The 27161-nt window shown below is 43.0% G+C and overlaps 1 protein-coding gene across 2 annotated transcripts in view; it reads left to right on the top strand.

Annotated features, from left to right (window-relative positions):
- Positions 1-6350: 6350 nt before the first annotated feature.
- The window catches only part of LOC124150276, a 39336-nt gene continuing 18525 nt past the window's right edge, over positions 6351-27161 (top strand). The window contains exon 1 of one of the 2 annotated variants that reach the window (XM_046522248.2): positions 6351-6736. In XM_046522248.2, coding sequence (XP_046378204.2) covers positions 6553-6736 — 184 coding nt within the window. In that variant the 5' untranslated portion in view covers positions 6351-6552. The remainder of the gene's footprint in view (positions 6737-27161) is intronic. The other variant, XM_046522249.2, reaches the window with a different exon arrangement.

The following is a 27161-nucleotide window of genomic DNA, read 5'->3' as shown; positions in this document are numbered from 1 at the left end:
GTCAGTAACAGGTGGTCAGCAGGTCGGTAATACTTTGTCAGAAGGTCAGTAACACTTGGTCAGCAGGTCAGTAATACTTTGTCAGAAGGTCAGTAACACCTGGTCAGCAGGTCAGCAACACCTGGTCAGAAGGTCAGTAACACGTGGTCAGCAGGTCAGTAACACGTGGTCAGCAGGTCAGTAATACTTTGTCAGAAGGTCAGTAACACGTGGTCAGCAGGTCAGTAACACATGGTCAGCAGGTCAGTAACACCTGGTCAGCAGGTCAGCAACACCTGGTCAGAAGGTCAGTAACACGTGGTCAGCAGGTCAGTAACACGTGGTCAGCAGGTCGGTAATACTTTGTCAGAAGGTCAGTAACACGTGGTCAGCAGGTCAGTAACACCTGGTCAGCAGGTCAGTAACACGTGGTCAGCAGGTCAGTAATACTTTGTCAGAAGGTCAGTAACAGGTGGTCAGCAGGTCAGTAACACATGGTCAGCAGGTCAGTAACACCTGGTCAGCAGGTCAGTAACACGTGGTCAGCAGGTCGGTAATACTTTGTCAGAAGGTCAGTAACACGTGGTCAGAAGGTCAGTAACACGTGGTCAGCAGATCAGCAACACCTGGTCAGAAGGTCAGTAACACGTGGTCAGCAGGTCAGTAACACGTGGTCAGCAGGTCAGTAACACTTGGTCAGCAGGTCGGTAATACTTTATCAAAAGGCCATTAACTTGGTCAGCAGGTCAGTAACACATGGTCAGCAGGTCAGTAACACGTGGTCGGCAGGTCGGTAATACTTTGTCAGTAGGCCAGTAACACTTGGTCAGAAGGTCAGTAACGCGTGGTCAGAAGGTCAGTAACAGGTGGTCAGGAGGTCGGTAATACTTTATCAAAAGGCCAGTAACACTTGGTCAGCAGGTCAGTAACACATGGTCAGCAGGTCAGTAACACGTGGTCAGCAGGTCGGTAATACTTTGTCAGAAGGTCAGTAACACGTGGTCAGCAGATCAGCAACACCTGGTCAGAAGGTCAGTAACACGTGGTCAGCAGGTCAGTAACACGTGGTCAGCAGGTCAGTAATACTTTGTCAGAAGGTCAGTAACAGGTGGTCAGCAGGTCAGTAACACCTGGTCAGCAGATCAGTAACACGTGGTCAGCAGGTCGGTAATACTTTGTCAGAAGGTCAGTAACACGTGGTCAGAAGGTCAGTAACACGTGGTCAGCAGATCAGCAACACCTGGTCAGAAGGTCAGTAACACGTGGTCAGCAGGTCAGTAACACGTGGTCAGCAGGTCAGTAACACGTGGTCAGCAGGTCGGTAATACTTTATCAAAAGGCCAGTAACACTTGGTCAGCAGGTCAGTAACACATGGTCAGCAGGTCAGTAACACGTGGTCAGCAGGTCAGTAACAAGTGGTCAGCAGGTCAGTAACACATGGTCAGCAGGTCAGTAATACTTTGTCAGTAGGCCAGTAACACTTGGTCAGAAGGTCAGTAACGCGTGGTCAGAAGGTCAGTAACAGGTGGTCAGCAGGTCGGTAATACTTTATCAAAAGGCCAGTAACACTTGGTCAGCAGGTCAGTAACACATGGTCAGCAGGCCAGTAACACTTGGTCAGCAGGTCAGTAACACATGGTCAGCAGGTCAGTAACACGTGGTCAGCAGGTCGGTAATACTTTGTCAGAAGGTCAGTAACACCTGGTCAGCAGATCAGCAACACCTGGTCAGAAGGTCAGTAACACGTGGTCAGCAGGTCAGTAACAGGTGGTCAGCAGGTCAGTAATACTTTGTCAGAAGGTCAGTAACAGGTGGTCAGCAGGTCAGTAACACATGGTCAGCAGGTCAGTAACACGTGGTCAGCAGGTCGGTAATACTTTGTCAGAAGGTCAGTAACACGTGGTCAGAAGGTCAGTAACACGTGGTCAGCAGATCAGCAACACCTGGTCAGAAGGTCAGTAACACGTGGTCAGCAGGTCAGTAACACGTGGTCAGCAGGTCAGTAACACGTGGTCAGCAGGTCGGTAATACTTTATCAAAAGGCCAGTAACACTTGGTCAGCAGGTCAGTAACACATGGTCAGCAGGTCAGTAACACGTGGTCAGCAGGTCGGTAATACTTTGTCAGAAGGTCAGTAACACGTGGTCAACAGATCAGCAACACCTGGTCAGCAGGTCAGTAACACGTGGTCAGCAGGTCGGTAATACTTTGTCAGAAGGTCAGTAACACGTGGTCAGCAGATCAGCAACACCTGGTCAGCAGGTCAGTAACACGTGGTCAGCAGGTCGGTAATACTTTGTCAGTAGGCCAGTAACACTTGGTCAGCAGGTCAGTAACACATGGTCAGCAGGTCAGTAACACGTGGTCAGCAGGTCGGTAATACTTTGTCAGAAGGTCAGTAACACCTGGTCAGCAGATCAGCAACACCTGGTCAGAAGGTCAGTAACACGTGGTCAGCAGGTCAGTAACACGTGGTCAGCAGGTCAGTAATACTTTGTCAGAAGGTCAGTAACAGGTGGTCAGCAGGTCAGTAACACATGGTCAGCAGGTCAGTAACACCTGGTCAGCAGGTCAGTAACACGTGGTCAGCAGGTCGGTAATACTTTGTCAGAAGGTCAGTAACACGTGGTCAGCAGATCAGCAACACCTGGTCAGCAGGTCGGTAATACTTTGTCAGAAGGTCAGTAACACGTGGTCAGCAGGTCGGTTATACTTTGTCAGAAGGTCAGTAACACGTGGTCAGCAGGACAGAAACGTGTGGTCAGCTGGTAAGTAACACGTGGTCAGCAGGTCGGTAATACTTTCTTAGAAGGTCAGTAACACGTGGTCAGCAGGTCGTTAATACTTTCTCAGAAGGTCAGTAACACTCGGTCAGCATGTTAGTAACAGGTGGTCAGCAGGTCAGTAACAGGTGGTCAGCAGGTAAGTAACACGTGGTCAGAAGGTCAGTAACACGTGGTCAGAAAGTCAGTAACAGGTGGTCAGCAGGTCAGTAGCACTTGGTCAGCAGGTTAGAAACACGTGGTCAGCAGGTCGGTAATACTTTGTCAGAAGGTCAGTAACAGGTGGTCAGCAGGTAAATAACACGTGGTTAGGAGGTCAGTAACACGTGGTCAGCAGTTCAGTAACACTTGGTCAGCAGGACAGTAACACGTGATCAACAGGTCAGTAGCTCGTGGTCAGCAGGTCAGTAACGCGTGGTCAGCAGATCAGTAACACATGGTCAGCAGGACAGTAACATGTGGTCAGCAGATCAGTAACACGTGGTCAGCAGATCAGCAACATCTGGTCAGCAGGTTAGTAACACCTGGTAAGCAGGTCAGTAACACGTGGTCAGCAGATCAGTAACACGTGGTCAGCAGATTAGCAACACGTGGTCAGCAGGTCAATAACACATGGTCAGCAGGACAGTAACATGTGGTCAGCAGATCAGTAGCACGTGGTCAGCAGATCAGTAACATCTGGTCAGCAGGTCAGTAACACCTGGTCAACAGGTCAGTAACACTTGGTCAGCAGGTCGGTAATACCTGGTCAGCAGGTCAGTAACATCTGGTCAGCAGGTCAGCAACTTCTGGTCAGCAGGTCAGTAACATGTGGTCAGCAGGTCAGTAACACGTGGTCAGCAGGACAGTAACACGTGGTCAGCAGATCAGCAACACCTGGTCAGCAGGTCAGTAACACCTGGTCAGCAGGTCAGTAACACCTGGTCAGCAGGTCAGTAACACTTGGTCAGCAGATCAGCAACATCTGGTCAGCAGGTCAGCAACATCTGGTCAGCAGGTCAGTAACATGTGGTCAGCAGGTCAGTAACACGTGGTCAGCAGGACAGTAACACGTGGTCAGCAGGTCATTAACGCGTAGTCAGCAGGTCAGTAACGCGTGGTCAGCAGGTCAGTAACACGTGGTCAGCAGGTCCGTAACACCTGGTCAGCAGGTCAGTAACACGTGGTTAGGAGGTCGGGAACACGTGGTCAGCAGATATTCCATAGTTCCTCCCCCACTGGCCGGCTTAACACAAGGTGATATCATATAACTATATACAGCCATATATCAGGTTCCTAGTCATTATGAGAGGAACTACGTTTGCATCGTCAACATATTCTATCCCCTTGATAAATCTAAAATATCGTCAAAATTGACCTGCCTTCTGGGATTTGTATCGAGATTAGATAGCTTCAGCTGCAAACCCAGACATGTTTTTAATTAAAATTATGTTCCTGACTTTTTTTAAAAGAAAAAAATCACCTTGCAACAATGTCATTTTTGTGGCAGGCAATTTGTTTGGCTTTTTCCAGAGGTCTGTAGTATAGTTATTTTTGTCAAGAATGTTCAGGGACAATCTATTTTTCCATAAAATCCCAACCACCACCATCAACGTCGGTTTGTTGTTTTACGCCGCATCCAGCAATAGTCCAGCTACACGACGACAGTCTGTAAATATTGAAGTCTGGGCCAGACAATCCAGTGACTGAAATCGCGAGAATCGATCTACGCAATTGGGATACGGTGACATGCATCGATCAACTCTGACCCTTGCAGCACTGTGCCCTTCGTCGCATCTTACAACAAGCATGGGTTGCGGAAGACAAATTGTGCAACTATATACAATGTGCAGGGCAACTTATATTTAACTATTTGATAACGTCAGTGATAATTTAGCTGAGGGCCTGACTGTCTGATACATAAGTTATGACTAAATATATACATAAGAGCTAAGGCAGGCAGTATTAGATTATCTTCAGACAAAAAAAGGATACACTTGACACCAACAATGATCTTCGTGTAAAATACATCTCCAAAGAATAAACATTTCCTGTTTGTAAACTGTTTTTGGTATATTATGACCTTGACATTAAAACAAATACAAACGTAAGCGTCCCGTGACGATCCGGGGTAGAATAGGTCTTCAGCAACCCATGCTTGCCGTACCAGGCGACTATGCTTGTCGTAAAAGGCGACTAACGGGATCGGGTGGTCAGGCTCGCTGATTAAGTTGATGCATGTCGTCGTATCCCAATTGCGTGGATCGATGCTCATGATTTGAATAACTGGATTGTCTGGTCCAGACTCGATTATTTACAGACTGCCGTCATACAGATGAAATATTGCTGAGTGCGGCGTTAAACAACAAACAAACAAACAACAAACGTAAACTGTGTCTGAAACTCAGCAGAGTAAACTGAGAGGCTTAAGGGCCCAAACATTTTTGCAGAAGCAGGAGGCATACTCTTGCAATAAAATTACATAACACAACCAGTCAACCAGAAGCTTTTACTGCCATCGCACCGAGTTCCCAGAGACTCTGTGGCGATAGATGAAGCCGTGTGGCGATAGATGAAGCCGTGTTGTGATAGATGAAGCAAGATAAATACCGTGCTAGGTTACGACTTGTGACAAAGATTTCTCATGCATATATTTTGGCATTAATCATCGCGTCCGAGCCTTAAAATCGAGGCGTCGAATGCTTCGATGTCATTTCACTTCCATTACACGATCGCACGAAAACATGGAAACAGTAACTTAGGTGTGGGTTTGACAATTTTGAAAAATATGGTGTTGATTCTTTTTATTACTTTATTTATTTATTTACGATTTGCTTGAAACGTCTTTATATTGCTCTTTGACATGTTCGATGTTGACCCCTTGTCGAAGCAAGTGCCGCTGATTATATCCTTTTCAATAATATTGCGGGAAAAGGTTCATAATATTAAATCTATTGATACATTATGATAAATTGAAAAGAAATACGCATGTTCTAACTTTGTGAAAAGTAATAGATTTAAATAATTAATTATTTGAAACTAAATATTATTTTGACGTGGCTACGGTGTGGTGTTGAAAGAGATAACAAGCGGAGTACTTTGACGCTTGGCCCTGTTTCACCAAGCAGTCTCAGTGTTGTGATTTATTTACCATTTTTACAGCTTAAAATAATCTGCTGATTTTTTTAATCTATCAGCCCGAGAACAAATATGTCGGCCTCGGGCCTACGGGCCGATGTCTATTTCGAACACTGAACGTAAGTCCTAAACACAAATACCCGTATCAAGTACATCACCATCGAATATCATTTCTTGTTTGTTTCAGCAGCCACCATCAAACAGGGATGTATTTTTCTTTTGCTTGGCAGTTGAAACAAGCGCTAAGGCATTGTACTTGATTTCCACGTACTTCCTGCGATTTTCGAAGTAGTAAACACGCCTATCCTTCATAACAGACGATCTCAGCGGTAGTTTCAACTTCCGACAATCCTCCCCACGCATATCGGCAAATTCTGACCGACGCTATCCCTATACCAATCAGAAGGGTTCTCCCAGTGATACTGACAACTTTATAAGTGACGATTTACGATCAATAGGATCAAGAGTCGTGGGTCACGGTGTAGTGTCCGCGCGTCCGTGTCTGCACACCAGGTAAACCAATCAGTGACCGCGGCCAGGTGTGCATTGAAATTCCTTACGGGCATATAAACCCAGAAATTCTATATCTGCAAGCACTGGTAACTGTTGGCAAGAAGAGAAACATTGTGTACTGTGAAACGAGCTGTCAGTCAAGAGTGAGAGGCAAGTCGCATGCAACACGCGCACGTGGGTTGGGCACAGAACAGAACAAAACTGGCGGCTTCCAGCGCGGTTCTGTCTTTTCACCACCCCGCGAGCAACATGATTAGGGGCCAGCAGAACACGCTCGTGTTGACCGCCGTATTCCTTGGGACCCTAGCCTTGGCCACCGCCTTTTCCCTGGAGCCATTTGCAGGTAAGTGACTTTTGTGCACCTTTGTTTCCTTTGAGTGTACAAGATCGTTATACTATCGTTTAGCTTTCGTCCGAGTCTCTCAACGCGCACGCCACACACATATTTCTACGTGTGTAAATTTTTAGAGCTGAATGTCATTTGAAATAGGTTATTGAGATAGTTTTACAGGTAAACGCCGGGAACAGCATCTTTGTTTAACGGTGGCTCAAATGAAACAAACAAAAAATGTTATTCGATGGTGCTGTATTCGTATCCTACTTGTGTTTTGGACCTTGAGTTTGCAGAGTTTGCGAGCCTGTTTTCGGCCTCGTCACGTTTTGATAACGTTTGTAATTTGTTGTTCAAATCCAGTTTTCACATGCTTTCTTTTGCCCGGCAGTTTATATATATAAGTGTTCAGGCTTATAGCCAATCAATTACAGCACTGTTTTATTTACAAAAAGCTGTATCTGCGCTTGTCTCTCGGACCCTTTCCGACCTGAATCGTTAGTTGATTATCAGACGGAATTAAGATTATCGAACTTAAAAGGTCTTTTGAAAAGGCCAATAAGCTGATGAGATTGGACCCTAATATTTAATTTCTACATGGTGGAAAGTATATGACTATATTCATAAAATAAAAGTTGATGGAAATATTCACAGATTGCTAGTAAACTTTAATCCATCGAAATTCATGCATGTTTTATGAATAAATTTGTTTAAATTCCCCGGGACATTTATACGTTTGCTTTGCTGGTGAATTTGATTAGACGATTCGGTTCAGCAAATGACGCAGTAATGACTCGACGGCACAAGTCAATGTCTAGAGTTGCGTCCCTTAGGGGCGCCAGGATCCTATAGTTGTGCGTTCCACATTAAGCTGAGAACCTCTGATACAAATGAATTTCTGCTCAAAGTGGCTTTAAGCCAAACTCTCTCCCCTCCTCTGACCCGGAAGTGGTAAACCTTCTTAGACGCGGAAGCTTAAACAATTAACCTATTATTGATATGTATCATGTCCCAATATTTGAAAAAGATGTCATTCAGTATCTTTTATGCGTTAATATTAATATTTATCAAAGAAGTTGTCTGGTAAACATCACCCACTGCATTATGACTTAAGTATTCAAGAATGACGTCATGTATCAAGGAAGTGTATAAATATAGAATACTAAACGAGCTCTCGTGTAATACCAATTTTATGAAACGAGTGACAACTATTCAAGAGTTTCATAAAATTGGTTTTAAACGGGAGCGAGTTTAGTATTTTATTTATTACTTGCCATTTATAACGTTTTTGATCGGCTGACACCTACACGGTAAGTCCAATTGAGTTTAACAGAATAATACCTCAAACACGTCAAAAGTTGAACTAAGACTATCGCAACTCACATACTTTAACTTAGACTAACGAATGTCGTTGCGCTACAATACGATCGCCTTGTGGAGCGGGTCTTGCACCTCAAAGTTTACAAAAACGTCACAATACCCGATGACGTAATTTGTGGAGTTTTGTTGCAAGATCCATCGGCGAAACAATGCCATGTGACGTCAGCCTAGCAAGGTTGCTGGGGTCATCGAGTGTGCATAAGCTCCTCTCAGTGATCTATCAACTCCACACGCTATGTCGTTGAATAAGCCAAGGGATGTTGTGAGCTTTCAATATTTGTTCGTGAAACGTGTTCCGAGAGTACATCAGCACGCGTTTTGGTATTACACAATGTGTAATACAGCTGAATGTTTATTAAACGGGTGATCTCTTCACGGGCAAATAATAAAGAATATTGCTTATAACCTTCTGTATTTATTTTAACATTACGCGTTTTTGGTATTTGCGGGTGTTATTGAGTAGTTTGACACGCGGACATACAATAAACTACGGTTATAACGAACTCAAAGGGACCACTAATTTTAGTTCGTCATAACCGGAGTTCGTTATAAGCATATATACAGCATAACGACAGCAAATAGTCGGGACAAAAAAGTAGGTTCGTTATATCCGTCAGTTCGTTATAAGCGTGTTCGTTATAAACGTAGTTTACTGTATTGCTTTTTGAAACCTTCGCCTTCCGCAGTTGGTTTAGAATGAAAATACCGAGTAGTGATTTATCAATAATACCCGCAAATCTGATAGCACGTCATGGTTATCTCCCTAATTTACAACAGCGACTCGTTTGTGCCTTTATTTCTCGCTACTACAGAAGTCGACCCTACTTCCCAATGATTTATATAACTGGCTGAGTTGTCGATAGGTCAATGTGACTGATTCTTCCCTCAACTGTTTGTTATCCCGACGGTGGAGATAACGTTCATAAAAAGAGACTCACGCCCCTTTCGCATTCTCGCACTTTTGGGGGGCTCGGGTGGCCCAGTCGTCTAAAGCGCCGCGATTCGCTGTGCAGAGTTGCGTCCCTTGGGCACGCCAGAAACCTATGATTGTGGGTTCGAATCCCGGTTCGCCCCGATAATGTTTCTAGGTTTGTCAGCACCATACCCGTGCTCGTGGGTTTCAACAAAGTGGTAAACGTCTGAGACCTGCATCACTCGCACTTTTGGTACATTTAGCTCGTTTCCGAAGGTCGAGTTCGCGAGAATGCGAGATCCCGAGAATGACCCTTGCAGTATTGCATACATATCCCCTTCTTTATAATATAAACACGACCACAAAACATCAGTGGAAATACACTACCGGGCAAAAGAAAATATACACCCATGTTGGATGGTGGCTCAAAAATTAAACAAACAAGACATACGTACACTCCGAGTGAGTGAATGAGTATGGTTTTACGCCGCTTTTAGCAATATTCCAGCAATATCACGGCGGGGACACCAGAAATGGGCTTCACACATTGTACCCATGTCGGGAATCGAACCCAGGTCTTCGGCGTGACGAGCTAACGCTTGTACCACAAGGCTACCCGACCGCCCACATATACTCCGAAACGTTGTACTTCCTCAGAATGAGGAAGTTGAAATCCATTTATCCTATTCCTTATGTGTATCACTTCCAAATGCCTTTCAAAGACTTCATAACAATTTGCTAAAAAAAAGTGCTTGTTTGGCTGTAACCATGGTGTCTGCTTCTTCTAAGGACGAGATGGACGAAAACGTTGTACTTCCTCAGAATGAGGAAGTTGAAATCCATTAATCCTATTCCTTATGTGTATCACTTCCAAATGCCTTTCAAAGACTTCATAACAATTTGCTAAAAAAAAGTGCTTGTTTGGCTGTAACCATGGTGTCTGCTTCTTCTAAGGACGAGATGGACGAAAACGTTGTACTTCCTCAGAATGAGGAAGTTGAAATCCATTAATCCTATTCCTTATGTGTATCACTTCCAAATGCCTTTCAAAGACTTCATAACAATTTGCTAAAAAAAAGTGCTTGTTTGGCTGTAACCATGGTGTCTGCTTCTTCTAAGGACGAGATGGACGAAAACGTTGTACTTCCTCAGAATGAGGAAGTTGAAATCCATTAATCCTCTTCCTTATGTGTATCACTTATAAATGCCTTTCAAAGACTTTATAACAATTTGCATCTGGGTGGTCATCCATCGCTGTGGTCAGTGGCTGTGACATTTAGTAGCCACACGACGACCAGACACACGTGATAATTAAGGGCAATGCGATGTGGTATCTGTGTTTGAGGTCGGTCTGTGTAATAACCTTTATGTATAACTCAGTTAGCTTGCGTACAGCTCTGAGACCTGTTGGCACCAGATCCGCTTTTCCTACACACCTGTGTGTTAATAACCCATTTGCGATAGCGGGTACCAAGCATGAGTGAGATAGAGTTCCCTGTGTGTGATTGGCTACTCCATGGTGATGACCTAAGGTCAGATTATGCGGACTTCATTCCTGATTGTAATCATGCTTTAGTCGAATTCATACGTATGAGACGGAACATTTTGGTTTTAGAGTGTTTAGTCAATGTTCTTTGAGCCTATCTTGTTTGCATCATCATCATCATCATCATCATCATCATCATCGTCGTCATCATCATCATCAGGGGCGGTCGGATAGCCTAGTTGTTAAATCGTTCGCTCGTCACGCCGAAGACCCGGGTTCAATTCCCGACATGGGCACAATGTGTGAAGCCCATTTGTGGTGTCCCCCGACGTGATATTGCTGGAATATTGCTAAAAGCGGCGTAAAACCATACTCACACACTCACTCACTCACTCACTCACTCATCATCATCATCGCTTTGATAATCCACAGATGTAACTGATTTTGTTTTTGCGGAGGGTCACACTAGGTACGAGTAGTAAGCAGTAATTCGGATGACGTCATTGATGTCCGTTGTGTTGATGCGCCACTGCGATCATGAGAATAGACGAATGCTCAAATGGTGTACTTTTAGCAATGCCTGAGGAACATGATTGTAAGATACCATTTATCGCTTTTGCCGGCTACATTCGTTATGAAACAACTCGTTGGTAGATAAATGGTCTATAACAGGCACGAATACAGTATTTTCTGTGTCAATCACAGATGACCTGTACAGAACCTCGTTAATACAGACACTCCGTCTGGATAAACGGGTTAGCGACCCATCAACACGTCAATATCAAAGACGAGATTCCTTTGCTCTGTTCACCCAGCAGTGAGTGGGTACCCGGTAGGATGAGATGGTAATGCAGTTGTTAACCTTCTAGCGCCTCACAGGCAGCTTGGGTTGTATATCCCCAGGGAGCTGAGAATGAAAATCGAGTGCGCACTGAACCATTGACCGGGGTAATAATGTCAGCGCCATGACCACACGAGCTGGTATGGAGTTTAGCGCCATACAAATGGACTCATTATTATTATTATTATTTGCAATTTCTTACCCAAGCCGTGGACGTGAAGGCTGTCCTGGCGGAAGTCCCGGGTTCGATTCCGTCTTGGGTACAATTTGTGGAGCCCATTTCTGTTGTAACATCGTCACGATATGGCTGAAATATTGCCGATGTGACGTAAAGCTTTAACTCACTCACTCACTCACTCTGTTGTAACATGGCTGAAGTACTGCAAAACGCGGCACAAAACCTTCGCGTTCATTTATTAAGTCTGACGTATGATGAAATGAGATCCATCCATCGACGGGGCATTTGATGAAGAAGATAACGAGATGTCATATTGTCATTAATCGTGAATAAATAGCCATCTGATTGCCAAGACACCTTCTTGTATAAAAACCCTTCAAGCCGGTCGGTCTCTATGGACGTCATGACGTCATAGTGTTTTATGTGACGCCACATGCTTGTCACGTCATAATCGACTCATTTCTCGTTTTGTTTGTTTGTTTTGTTTCTCTCTTTGTTGTATAACGCCGCAATATTCCAGCTATATGACGGCGGTCTGTAAATAGTCGAGTGTGGACCGGACAATCTAGTCATTGACATCATGAGCATCGATCATGCATCAACCAAGTCAGCGAGTCTGACCACCCGTTCCCGTTAGTCGCCTTTTACGGCAAGCATGGGTTGCTGAAGACCTATTCTGATCTTCACGGGTTTTTCCCGTTTTGAGTGTTTCTAAATATGGCTGTTCATCCAGCAGTGAATGTGTAATATAAGATAGCTACGCGATAAATCGCAAAGAACAATGAACAACGAAGTGTGGGTTATTTCCCCTCATGGTTTATTCTCCCTGCAGTGTTTTACTGCACGATAAACTCCCACTCGTCGTTTATTTCTTAAATCAGTAGGATGAGATAGTGATGTGATTGTTAACCTTCCAACATTATTACCATTGTTATCATCTACAACATCATCGTCGCCGTCGCCGCCGCCGCCGCCGTCGTCATCGTCATTATGATTGTGACCGCCTCCGTGGTCTAGTGGTAGAGCGTCCGCCCGGAGAGCGGAAGGTCCAGGGTTCAATCCCCAGCCGCGTCATACCAAAAGACGTTAAAAGACGGTACTTGTTGTTACTCTGACTGGCGCTCGGCATTAAGGGGCTAAAACAAGGATTGGTCGGCTCGGAGTCAGTATACTGTGTCAGAGTGGGGTATTCATGTTAAACTGCGGCATGGTATCTCAGTGGGCTAGCACTATAAATCGGCATCAATCCGGACTAGTACAAGCAGCCACACACACACACACACACACACACACACACACACACACACAACAAAGTGCAATAATCTTGGACGCGACGTTAAACCCCATTTCACCTCACCATTAGATTGTAGTTTCTAAGATAGACCTTAAAGTGTTATATATAAGACGCTCTCTTATTGGTACTGGAAGCTGTTGCACAGACAGTTAATGGTAAACATGATTGAAGGGACTGGACCAGTCGTGCTTTGGGTATTCTAAGATTTCCAGTGTTTCCATGGGAATGTCTCCTGTCACGTGATGTACAAGACAGCGCAGCCAATCTTTCTTCCAATATTCCAGCTTAAGGACAGCGGCATGTAAATAATCATGTCTGGACCAGACAATCCAGTTATTCATATTGAGAACAACGATTCACACCGTCGGGGTACGATGACACGCCAAGTCAGCCAGCCTGACCGACCAGCAACTCTGACCAGATTCACCACGACTGCAGCTCATAAACCCCTGTACAGCTCACTACTGAAAGAGGCAGATCACCATATTAACTGTCGGGTTAATAAAAGTATGCACCCATGTTTGATGATGGCTAAAAATGAAACGAACATTCGATGGTGATGTATTTGACACGGGTATGGTAGTTGTGTATTGGACCTTTAGTTAGCAGGGTTTAGGGGACTGTTTTCAGTCTAATAACGTTTTAATAACATTTGTATGTTTTTGGTCAAATCCAATTTTCAAGTGTATTCTTTCTTTTGTCCGGCAGTTGAGACACATATATGATAGAAGAGGGAAAGTGCAAAACACAAGGCGAAGGTTTCGGAGAGCTTATAACAAATGGGTATTTTTCTTCTCAGATATCAGTGTGACAAAAGTAACACGTTATTGATTCCATTTTCATTTTTATTTGATTCCTGGAATCCCCATCCCCAATTCTTTATCTGTATCTGATACTTCAATGTCTGGCATCAGGGAAAATAAAAGACGGCTTCGGACTGCGTGTCGGTAAAACAATTGACAAGACATCAAACATGACCGTTCAGATTGAGTAGTTTAGGAACTGATGTTTTTTTCTATATCCAGTTACAAAGTGGCTTTAAGACAGTTTGATGTTTTTGTTCTCCACAATGATGTGATCTTGCTTGGCTGTAGACTCGTGGGTTTCACTAAAGTCTGCGAATCTGTGACATGCATCACTTTGAGATTACGTCGTAAATTAAGCTGAAACTAGTCATAATTCACTCACTCACTCACCGTTGATGCTTTGAGGCAGTCTGTGTGTGGCCGTGCATGGGATTGATTCCAAATATTGGTGGAGTTTGTCAACATCATTTCTTATCTGTAACTGAAATACTGTTCAAGGTGGCGTAAAACCACGTCATCGATCCCAATTGCGCGGATTTATGCTCATGATATCAATCACTGGACTGTCTGGTCCAGACTCCATTATTTACAGACCGCCATCATACAGCTGGAGTATTGTCATACATTGGAACCCCGGGGAATAAGAGGCGATCGATATTTTTAGTTAATCTATTTTTCACACATATTGGTTCACCTGTTGGTTGGCTGTGATTACTGATATGAAATATTGTTGATATTGTAAAGGCATTCTTGTTATTACCTGTAGCGGCAATGGCATGGTAGTGGAATGAACCTTGGAATACAGCTATAACACAGTGGTCTGTAGTCAGCAATATCACACTGGCATGTAGTCAGCAGCATGAGAAATAGAAGTAGCAGCAGCAGCAGCAGCAATAGTAGTAGCAGTGACAGTTTTACTAGTGGTTGTAGTAGTAGTAGAAGTAATAGTAGCAGTAGTAGTAGTCGTACTAATAGCAGAAGTAGTAGTAGTAGTAAAAGTAATAGTAGAAGTAGTAGTAGTAGTAGTAGCAGTAACAGTATTAATATTGGTAGTAGTAGTAGTAGAAGTAATAGTAGTAGCAATAGCAGTAGTAGGAGGAGTAATAGTAGTAGTAGCAGCAGCAGTAGCACTAGTAGTAGTAGTAGTAGTAGTAGAAGTGGTAGGTAGCAATAGTTGTAGCAGCAGTATTTTACACAAGGAAGAGACCGCATCAATGACACCTGATATGCCAGCAACAAATTATCCCCTGCATGTCAAAGCGAGGCCAGGCCACGACTAATTTACAACTTCCGCTTGTTAAGACAGGCGTTTCCCGCGTGACACCCTTTCTCGGAACGTCAACCGAGGGTCGTGTGTTTACAATACGGTGCTTCGACGTATTAACAAACATCGTAAATGTGTTGTGGGGCGGCACAAACGTCGAGATACGGTTAAGTCGAAGTTATAATTAAACAAATGCCTCTGTGAATACGGCTTAAATGTTTGACACACTAATTGTGTTGAATCCTGCACGAGACTGGATGTGGGGCTGACCAGTTCGGTGATTTATGGTCACTGCGGAACTGGATCGTAAAGAAATAAAGTATCATTTTAATATTGCCGTAATAAAACGATTTGGACTCGCTCTGAACAGATTCCAGCATAGCTTATGAGGAATGGGTATTCAGTGTGGATAGGGTGAAGTGGGGAATTGTGTATTCAAGGTGAAATGGTTTATATGGTTTGTTGTGCATTCAAGGTGGATCGAGTGGGTTGTTGTGCATTCACGGTGGATCGAGTGGGTTTAGCGACTTTAGCGACTTGGTTCCGTCTTTGCGCGACTATTTTGACGAATCTTCTTGCAGGTTACGGAAAGGGGCGAATAGAGACGGAAAGAGGCGAGTGTTGATGAAGCATTTGGGTCTTCTCGGCTTACTCCGTTACCTAAAAGATACCTCAGGCAACAATGGAGTAGTGATACTGAATGATTTTACTGTAAACCCCATTTATATGGATCCCTCCACATTTTCGAGCAAACATGACAGGCGATTTTGCGAAAAAAAAAATGGTTCCTAATATTACGTATACAGTTTGATATCGAGTAACATTTACATAAGGGTCATAACTGCCGTCCTCCTATTGTGTTGTGTAATATGATAGTCACGTGAACTAATAAAGCTAGAAAATACAGTTCCAATATGGATTCTTCACAATGCAGGCCGAGGTGACCTATTTGACCGAGGTGAACCGAGTGCTTTTTGAAGGTTACGGAAAGATGCGAGTGATGAAGATCGATCATGATGGTAACTGCAGATAATGTTTGAGCTTTTGTTCAATACGTACGATGTCACCACGATGTTATGATCTGCTCGTGGGATGCTCGTGGGATGCAGGTGTCAGGTTCATGAAAGGGTGACGTGCACGGCACAAATCCCATGGTACCAACATGCTTTGTTCACAGATTCCATACAACTAGCAGACAAAACGGTCTCGTGTTCCTATTTTTAATCTCCTTATTTTCAACCCCGCTTGTTGATTTAAATATTTAACTCCAGACACAAGGGGGGTTGTAACGCTGTTAATGACATGTGGTTTATTTCAGTAACAATTGAAGACAATCAATTATTGTAAAGGTGCGACTCACAGAGTACAGGATCAAAGTAACTTAATGACGACTCTGATTGCGTCACGGTTGGTCATTATTGTGGTTCTAGGTGGGGTAGCCTAGTGGTAAAAGCGTTGGCTCGTCACGCCGAAGACCCGGATTTGATTCCCCACATGGGTACATTTTCCCCCGCCGTGATATTGCTGGCATATAACTAAAAGCGGCGTAAAACCATACTCACTCACACACATTGTAAATAGAAGAACAGCTTTTGACAAACCCGGTAGCCTTAATTTTATTTCACCCCCAGGATGTAATACAGTGGATTACTTCATAGCATCTACTGAAATGTTTTCCAGTATTATCAGATTTGAGGTAAAGTCCTTAACGGAGTCAGATCATCTGCCTACAGTTGGTGTCTTGAAAACTATTGTATACACTAAGTCTAATGCCACCCACAAGTCTGAGATGCCACTGAATACAATTACAGTAAACTACGGTTATAACGAAAACGTTTATAACAAACTGACCGATATAACGAACTTATGTTTTAGTCCCGGCCATTTGTTGTATTTATGCTGTATATATGCTTATAACGAACTACGGTTATAACGAGCTAAAATTAGTGGTCCCTTTGAGTTCGTTATAACCGTAGTTTACTGTACTTATAAATTAGGAGAGGAGAGGAGAGACAGTGTGTGTTCTGCTTTCGGTACTGATATCTCTGTTAAAAAAGGGTTCAAAGTTGTGACTCAATAACGACATAAATGCAGCTTTAGCCAAACTGGTACCCTACGATGTTGTGGTTTGAGGGCAGGAGCTACATGTATCAAATCATCAAAGTGTAGTTCATGACGTCAACCCCCGTGGTGTAACAAGGATTGTGCAAGGCTCAAGTCAGAGAAGTATGGGTTGTTTAATATTTCAGAAATTACATGTGTGAATCAAATCTACGAAGGTTCTTGAGTGAAAAACATGATTTTAGACGATGTTGTCAGATACAACGTGAAACTTATTGAGGAAACATCAATGAAATCAATCTGCAAATGATGTTGGAGGACTCTTAAGCCTTATGTGTCAAAATCTCGGGAAACCGATGTTATAGCGCCTCAACAATGGTTTAGATTACTGTAAGGAATCATTATATTGCAAAGACAAAATATTACTGTGTAGCGTCGATACAACAGTATATAATTACAGTAAACTACGGTTATAACGAACCTGCGTATAACAATCTGACCGATATGACGAACTTATTTTTAAGTCCCGGCCATTTGTTGTACATATGCTGTATATATGCTTATAACGAACTACGGTTATAACAAACTAAAATTAGTGGTCCCTTTGAGTTCGTTATAACCGTAGTTTATTGTTTATTGATTGTGACATCTGTACATTTGTTACTAACTACAGAGAAGATTCTCTCTGAGATATCTCGGGTAACTATTTACAAACATTTTAAAAAATCGCTTAACGTTCTTGGCTGGACTTAAATGAATTGCTTCGTGAAGAAGACGCCGGGTTTAGGTCCGGCTATTCTACACTCGGTGATATATTTTATTTACATTACACGCTCTGTGTTCTAAGTATCTGTGTAGGCCCAAAGGCCGTTCTTACTGCGCCTTCATAGACTTTAAGAAGGCATTCGACCTTGTAGATAGGAAAAAGGTTTATATATCCGTCCAACCGTCCATCCGTCCGTCCGTCCGTCCTTCGCTCAACCTTATCTAAAAATGCCGTCTTTCTTCACCACGCATTAAGCAGGGTGTTGGATAATCCAGTGTGTGATGTGTGCTCTCAGTACGAAGCAAAAACGTTCAAGTTCAGTTCTCTACTTTAATCTAATCAGACGATTTGTTTTCAAAGGTCTCGAAATCCCGCGAATTGTCGCGAGAGTTGGTTTTAATTGAACTGCGCCTGCCAGACACGTCATGCTAATCAAATGAACCTGCTGGTGGGCTGACACGCTGTTGAGATGTGACACAACCCTGACATGAGATGGAGAGTACCACGCTTGTCTGTGAGGGAATACCTGCTGATTAGATTACCACGGCAACCAGACAATGCCACTTGCCGGAGCATCAGTTCTTTCACACACTGCAATGTTTTTCAAAGTGTTTTTATTATACAATACAATAAACTACGGTTAAAACGAACTCAAAGCGTCCACGAATTGTAGTTCGTTATAAGCATGTATTCGGCATATTAAACAAATGGCCAGGACCAACAAAATAATTTCGTTATATCCGTTAGTTCGTAATAAGAGCGTTCGTTATAAGCGTAGTTTCCTGTATTAGTAAATGTATAAGAAATGACAGCGCAGTAAACATATTAATAAATAAAATCAACACTCAAGATAAACACAAAGAACTGATCCCGTGTATGCCTAATTAAATAAGCAAAAAATAAGAATTGTGTTTAATATTACTTAATATAAGATAGCTACGCGATAATTAGCAAAGAACAATGAAGGACGAAGTGTGGTTTATTTCACGATAAAACCCTGTCCTATCATGACGTCATTTCTGGAGACTCAAACATGCGCTCGCAACTTGATGACGTCAAATATTGGACAAATGTCATTTTTTAGAGGGGAATGTCTAATGACACACACACACGTGCATGCAAGCGCAATAATCTTGAACGCGACGTTTAACTTCACTTCACTTCACCTCACCTCACCTTTCTCCTATAAAGTGTGAGTTATAGTTCTTAGAAATGTAACTCCCATATTTCTGTATTTTGGGCCATTCGCCTCTATACTGAATAAATTGTCTTGTCTTGTGAATAAGTGATTGAATATAGTTTTACGCCGTATTTAGCAATATTCCATCAACACGGTGGAGTACAACAGAAATGGGCTTCACACATCGTCCCCATGTGGGGTATCGAACCCAGGTCTTCGGGGTGACGACCGACCGCTATAAACACTGATTCAGTTTTTCCTGTGACAGGAGAAAACAAACACCATGATCTATGTCCAGTGTTTCATGTTTCAGTTTTGCCCTCAATCAAATCTATATTCCGTGAGAGAATACCAAGACCCACATCCCATTTGATCTCTAATCACAGCAGCTTCCACAAACTACCCCCTCTCCAAATAACTCACTACCCTCCCCTTTTTTCAACCCGTGAAGATCCGGGGTAGAATAAGTCTTCAGCAACCCATGCTTGTCTCCCCCGTGAAGATCCGGGGTAGAATAGGTCTTCAGCAACCCATGCTTGCCGTAGGAGGCGACTATGCTTGTCCCAAGACGCGAATAACGGGGCTCGCTGACGTTTTGGATGCATGTCATCGTATCCCAATTGTGTGGATCGATTCTCATGTTGTCAATTACTGGATTGTCTGGTCCAGACTCGATTATTTACAGACTGCCATCATATAGCTGGAATAGTGCTGAGTGCGCCGTTAAACAACAAACAAACAAGCAAACAAACAAACAAATTTTCATCCAACCTGTCCATCTTAACGAGCAATTTCTTCTGAGCGTATTTCCCCCTCTCGTATAGCATGATTGGGTGAAAAATTGAAGGTGATTGAAGGTTCCTGGGTTCGATTCCCAACATGGGTACAATGTGTGAAGCCCATTTCTGGTGGCCCCCGCCGTTATATTGCTGGAATATTGCTAAAAGCGGCGTAAAACCATACTCACTCACTCACTGAAGGTGATGTAAAAGGTATCCATGCACGTGCAATACATGACAAGTAACAGTCAATGTGGGTATGAAATGGTTCAGTTTCCTGATGCACTCTTGTAAATTGAAAATGCGACGGGTTTTTTAATACTTTTATCTTTTATAACCTGCGTGACCCGTCAATAATAATGCTGAGTATATATCATTTCATCATTGTCAAATTCCGTCATTCTCTGCGTGCCAACCCACGGTAACAGTTAAAACATAATAGTAATGTTTAAAAAAATCATACAAAAACATTCAGAGCCTTCCTTAAAACCCGCACATTGCCGAGCGGGGTGTGCGCACGCTTCATGCACGCTCACACGTGCTGTGACACTAGATCCGGCAACCAATAACAATCCATCATTACAGAGTTTCTTCCACAAGCAAGAACCTGTCGCAGACTGTGAGTCAGCAAATGAATTCCGTCATTGTTGATGGAAAGGAACTGTACACCACACTCATATCTCACAGTCTTACGTTATAGTTCGGCCAGTGTGGTGAAGAACAGGGGTGATTCAAATCTCGCGAGAAACGGGGAAGTGCGAGATCAAATGTGATTGGTTAAAATGGTCATACGTCGACGCATGGCTGCAAATTAATTTTTAACTCGTTGTTGTTGTTTTTCGTACAATAAAACACTGCCGGGGGAATAAACCACGAGATGCGCACTCGTGGTCGTTGTTTATCGTACAATAAAACCCTGCAGGGAGAATAAACAACCATGTGTTTTATTATAAGGGTAACGCTATTTTTCAGGGCATTATCATTTGAAGAAGCCCGAGGTCTTCCATTAACTGCCCAACGAAGGAGGGCAGTTGAAAAGAGCTACGGCTTCTGCAAATGATAATGCCCTGAAAAAAAGCGTTACCGTTATTATAGCTAAAATGGGTGGAATTTGTTATCAAATAAAAAGAAACAACAATATCGGCTTTGAAACATTTACTGCAATCAACAGTGTCAATCAACACTGACCCATTTTTACAAATATGGAAACGTCATAGAACAAACCAGATGACGTCACTATTGAACGTGACGTCAACATTTCCTATCCTATGACGTCGACTAACAACGGGCGTGATACTGGCCTGTCGTCAAGCAATATGAGGGTATTAGCTACAGTGGCCCGCTCATTTCTGATAACATGCGGGTGGTTTAATGATAATTATATCCATTTTAGATACAATATACGATAAACAACGACAACGAGTCGTTCATTTCTTATATCAGATATCAACATTATTTACAACCTCTGGAGGATGGTGAAAATATACAAGCTCTAAAAATTAATATTTACCCGCATTTTAATAATGACGACTCTCTCTATAGAATGGTGGGAGGTCAACACTAGTTCGGCATGGCTTTAAATATTCATGGGGATCAAATTGGAGGTAAACATTCTGCGTCTTCGACGTAGAGCTATGTTGCCTGGAGATTGGATTTCGCCTGATAGAATTTGGAAACGACCGCACCATACATTTAGTCCCCACGGGTGAATCACGTGATACCTTACTATTCCCCACGGGTGAATCAAGTGATGCTTTACTGTTCCCCATAGTTCACGAAAAAAAATATTTGTCGGATTCTAATTTGTCAGAACTATTTAATTTCCTCGTTCAATCTTGAGTGAGTGAGTATGGTTTTTTAGCAATATACCAGTAATATCACGGCGGGGAGGGGCGGTCGGGTAGCCTAGTGGTTAAAGCGTTCGCTCGTCACGCCGAAGACCCGGGTTCGATTCCCGACATGGGTACAATGTGTGAAGCCCATTTCTGGTGTCCCCCGCCGTGATATTGCTGGAATATTGCTAAAAGCGGCGTAAAACCATACTCACTCACTCACTCACGGCGGGGGACACCATAAATGGGCTTACACATTGTACCCATGTCGGGAATCGAACCCGGGTTTTCGGCGTGACGAGCGAATGATTTAACCACTAGGCTACTTCTTCTGTTCAGTCTTGAATCGGAATGAATTCCGTCTTTTTTAGGACCCGATATTAATATTTTCAATCTATTCAATATGTCAATACGTCTATCAATATCAACATATCCCGGTAGTGTCAAGTTCACTACCACCGTGTACACGTTGCCAGTTCACGAATACAGAGATAATTTCTGATATCGAAATTCGCAATATTGTCTTGAGACGGTGCTCCGTCAACCTTGATGGTTTTGTTAAACGTCTCGTCAACATGTTCTTGGGTTGATTTGAGAAATAAGTAATTCAAGCATACAAGTGTTTTTGTGGAACTTCTAAATAATCTTCAGCCTAATCAATAAACAGTCATTAGTGGGGGCGGCAGGTCATAAACCCTCCTTATAGATTTACAGTAGACACAAAACGTGAACACACTACACTCCATTTCACGACGTAGGATGCCTCGCTTCACAGAGCTCCATACAGCGTCCTACCGATTTTATTGACAGGTATTTAGAAGTTGAAAGTACATGAACACATGGCACTTTTTATGGATAGCAACTTCTTCTATTCTTATATTGATGCTTGTTTATTGTTTGTAGATCCTGAAGGTATTCCTGGGCAATGAACATGTGCAATAATTACAGGTTTATCTGTAAACCGAGCTCCGCAGCTGTGCCGTTTCTCATCGGTTTTGTTTCGAGACATTTGAATGATCATATCCCTAAAACTGGCTCTTTAAAAGTCATTCGTTATTACTCATGTCATTTGTGAACAAGCCGAGTGGCGACACGTGCCCATTATATCCATTTGGGTCTGTCTTCGCGCAAACGGGCACAGACAAAAAACCAGTCAAGTTGTACCAGCTCCGGTTTTCTCCCATTGTTTTGATCATCACATGAATGTTGTCTAAAATTAACAGTTCACTTGGGTATATCAATATAAATTTACTTATAAACAAAAATATTAAGGAGGGATTCTTTGAGCTAAGAACATATACGCGCAGTCTGAGTCTTCACTTGGGATTTTTTACTGGGGAGCTTGCTCTGTTTTAACATTGGACGTAGTATGCTTGATGTTTTACACATATTTAGAAGGGGACGTTTTCGTTGTCTTACAAGTGCGTTTTTCCCGAGACCGGAAGGTCGGTGGTTCGAGTCCGGACGCATCAAACAAAAAGACGTTAAATATTATGCTTGTTGTTACCCTGCCTGGCCCCCGCCGGCGTTAAGGGGCTAAAATAAGGACTGGACGTCTCTCTCTCTCTCTCTCTCTCTCTCTCTCTCTCTCTCTCTCTCTCTCTCGCCGTGAAATTGCTGGAATATTGCTAAAAGCGGCGTAAAACCATACTCACTCACTCACTCTCTCTCTCTCTCTCTCTCTCTCTGGGCGATGTGGTAGCGTACCGGTTAAAGTGTAAGTGTACCGGTTAAAGTGATTCATGATGGCTAATCATATAAGCGAACGTTGTTTTGATGTATCCTAGCAACAACCTCACCAGTCAATGATTATGAAAAGAAAAATTATATTTTTCTCAAACAACTGATCTTAAACAATATGCCTGCTGGAAACAACTGAAAGCGAATAACAAATATCAATTAATAACCTGAAAAGATATTTTTTAAGAGTCAAAGTTTTGGGATAAATTAGTCCTAAATGGTGTAATATCGGACAGCTGAATAAAATGACGTCCACTTTAACAAGCGTGCGTGTTGGTATAAATGAATCTAATCACATTTGCCTCACATATGTGTGATCCATACAACAGTCGTTGATCTTAAGGGGAAGCAAAAACCTCAGGGATGCCTCTGACTGCAATATTGGCCCATTGATTGGGCCAATAATGTGGTAAATGAATATGTAGTCGATAGAACTGTGGGCATATTTCAGTCGAAGGTAACTGCAACGCCCTATATAGCTCAACAGGTCACCCTGCGTTTAAGAGGCTTTTTGTACTGATTGGAATAGGGCAATGGACTCGTTGATATTTATCATCCAAAACTGGCCTCCAAGGTAGTGAGTGAGTATGGTTTTACGTCGCTTTTTGCAATATTCCAGCAATATCACGGCGGGGGACACCAGAAATGGGCTTCACCCATGTCGGGAATCGAACCCGGGTCTTCGGCGCGACGAGAGAAAGCTTTAACCACTTGGCTACCTGACCGTCTCGCTTCCAAAGTAGACATCCGTACAATAACATTGCAGCACAATACTTTGTAGACCATTGAGGCGTCAGTGGTGTGCCAGAAACCAGTGATCGTGGGTTCGAATCCCGGTTCGCCCAAATTGTTTTAGCTCCACAGCTTTAACAAAGTGGTAAGCGAGTTAGGCCTGCATTACTTCGGGCTTTCCTCCCACATTAAGCTGACATGTCGTGGTATAACTGGAATACTCACTCATACGCCGGCGTTAAACCTCACTATCTCACTCGCCAGGATCGTTGGTAACCTTAGAAGACTAGCACGTGTTACCTGTGGAACAGACGTGCTGGATCGTGTCATATTCAACTTTATACCCCACCAATAAATATTACAATGGACACTTTATTGAGTGTATAATATTCATACTTTATCCCGCACGTGATTAGTTTGTGGTCATCAGTATCGACACCGGAGCCCGCTAATAACATCTCAATAACACAGATGATCGGATTTCTGAAACAATGTCACCACTTCCGGTATAAACACCACTTCCGGTCAGATCGTGCCTCGGAGTTGTTGCATTTTATTATTGCTATTTATTGCAAATTCAATCACCTTAGTATTAATCTTATTGTTACACTCGTTGATTATTTATTGTATCTGCAAAACACACCTCACACGTAGGAAGACAGTGGGAATATTTTTTTGTTAAGCCGAAGATACAAGTGTGTGACGAGCAATGCTTTCGAACCATTCCCCTGAAATAGTACCCAGTACTTGTTTCGTGTTTATAATTGTTTAGTTCAAGTATAATATTAGCGGTATGCTCGAATCGTCATGCTTGGGGTGCACATCGTGAACAGGTTTAAAAGGTAACTAACTAATGGAATAGCGCCTTTCAGTTGATAAGGATTAACGCGCGGTGGAGAAGTTCATTGTGTTTGTTAATGGCAGACATTAAACTCTCGTAAACCGCTGAACAGGAGACAAAATATGTGCGTGTAAGTCTGGTTTCATTTAAAAGCGTGTTGATTTAACAAATGAGTTTTCGTAGAATTTAGTTGGGCGTGCGAGAGGAGCATGATTAATTGTTATTCTTCTCTGTTTAAGTTGGGTTGGACTTCAGTCATTGTGAAAACAGTGGGAGTTGTTCATGATGTGTTGACGCCTTGTTGAAATTTGGGATGGCTGATTGACTTTGAAGTTTAGCGTGCTGGCTGTTTCCAGACCAGAGTTCGAAATTCCTTGTAATTCTGTGATGATGTAGACTTCTGATTGGAGCGTGTGTGTGTGTGTGTGTGTGTAGTGTGTGGTGTGTGGTGTGTGTGCGTGTGTGTGTGTGTGTGTGTACGTGTGTACGTGTGTACGTGCGTGCGTGCGCGTATATCTGTGTGTGTGTGTGCGTGTATCTGTGTTTGTGTATATGTGGTGTGTTTGTGTGTGTGGTCTCTCAGAAACTTGTGACTGTGGGTTCGAATCCTGGTTCGACCGGATTATGTTTCTAGGTTTGTCAGCACCATACCCGTGCTCGTGGGTTTCACCGAAAAGGTAAACCTCTGAGACCTGCATCACTTCGGGCTTTCCTCCCACATTAAACTGACACGCCGTGATATAACTGGAATATTGTTAAAAGCGGTGTTAAACACAACTTACTCACCCACTCACTGTGTGTTACAGGAGATAAACACCCCCTGTATATTGTCACTTGACTATGACAGAAATGTGTTCATTGTGTAGACTGTCGCATCAATATCACTACTGACCCGTGAAGATCCGGGGAGGAATTGGTCTTCAGCAACCCATGTTTGCCGTAAAAGGCGACTATGCTTGTCGTAAGAGGCGACTAATAGGATCGGGTGGTCAGGCTCGCTGACTTGGTTGATGCATGTCATCGTATCCCAATTGTGTGGATCGATGCTCATGATGTCAATCACTGGATTGTCTGGTCCAGACTCGATTATGTACGGACCGCCGTCATATAGCTGGAATATTGCTGAGTGCGGCGTTAAACAACAAACCAACAAACTACTGATGGGTTCGAATTTTTTCCAACTGTACGGTCTATCCATCTGTTCCTTGTAGTCTACTATTTGTTCTGTTCAGCCGTTCGTTCCATCAAACCGTTCGTTTTGTTCAGCTGTTATATTCGGTATATCCAATTATTCGTTATATCCAATTATTCGTTATATCCAACTGTTCGTTATATCCAAATGTACGTTCTAATCAACCACAGAAAAAGTCTCAGAAATGGTCATCACACATTAATACCCATGTCGGGAATCGAACCCGGGCTTTCGGCGTGACGAACGAACGCTGTAACCATTAGGCTACCCCACCACCTGATCCGATTAGGACCCCTGGCCTGGTAACCCCAACCCCAACAACCCCATCCCCATGAGATGGAGCAATAAACCTGAAACACATCGAGATCCTTCGCGAAGGGGTAGCCTAGTGGTTAAAGCGTCCGCTCGTCACACCGTCGGCCCGGGTTCGATTCCCGACATGGGGACAGTTTGTGAAGCCCATTTGTGGCGTCCCCCTGATATTACTGGAATATTGCAAAACGCGTCGTAAAACAATACTCAACACGCATGGAGAATAATATATTTTTAACGTCGTCGTCTCCGAATTGTTTGGCGGTGTCGAGCCAGGATTCCGAGAGAGCGATGTGATATAATTCAATATAGGGACGCTACCTACGAGTGTTATTAGATGATGTCCCCCATCTGTCTGTGTTAGTATGCGCGCGCACCCTACAACAACAAGATGAAAATGTCATTCATTGTAACGCATGGTTTTATTACGGCGCACGACGAGCCCAACACAACCTGAATAAGTGACGTTGACAAACAGGGAACGCGATAAACGCGTGAGATACGGGATCCTTAAGCTAAATGAATGTCGGCTTCATCAAAATATGAATAATTCTAAATGATGAGTGTGATGGTGTGATAACTGTTTAGGACATTGGTATTTTCTTGTTAGATGAAATGTTATCTCATTCAGAGATCTGATAAAGCAGACATTGTTATGATTGCCGAAGCGACATGTTATTTGACAAGGAAAAAAAAGGAAATGTTCTGCTCTGTAGTTTCGTTGTGCTTTTTTTACATTTTTTATTTTTTTATTTTTAAAAAACAAAACAAAAAAAACATTGTGCAATGGAGACAGAACGAAACTACCTCCATCATAAAGTGTCATTTTACTCGCGTGAT

This window comes from Haliotis rufescens, unplaced genomic scaffold, assembly GCF_023055435.1.
Source record: "Haliotis rufescens isolate VD_foot unplaced genomic scaffold, xgHalRufe1.0.p SCAF_33, whole genome shotgun sequence".
In the NCBI taxonomy this organism is placed as follows: Eukaryota; Metazoa; Mollusca; class Gastropoda; order Lepetellida; family Haliotidae; genus Haliotis; species Haliotis rufescens.
The sequence above is the reverse complement of the archived record's forward strand: the minus strand, read 5'-3'. Positions and strand labels throughout refer to the sequence as shown.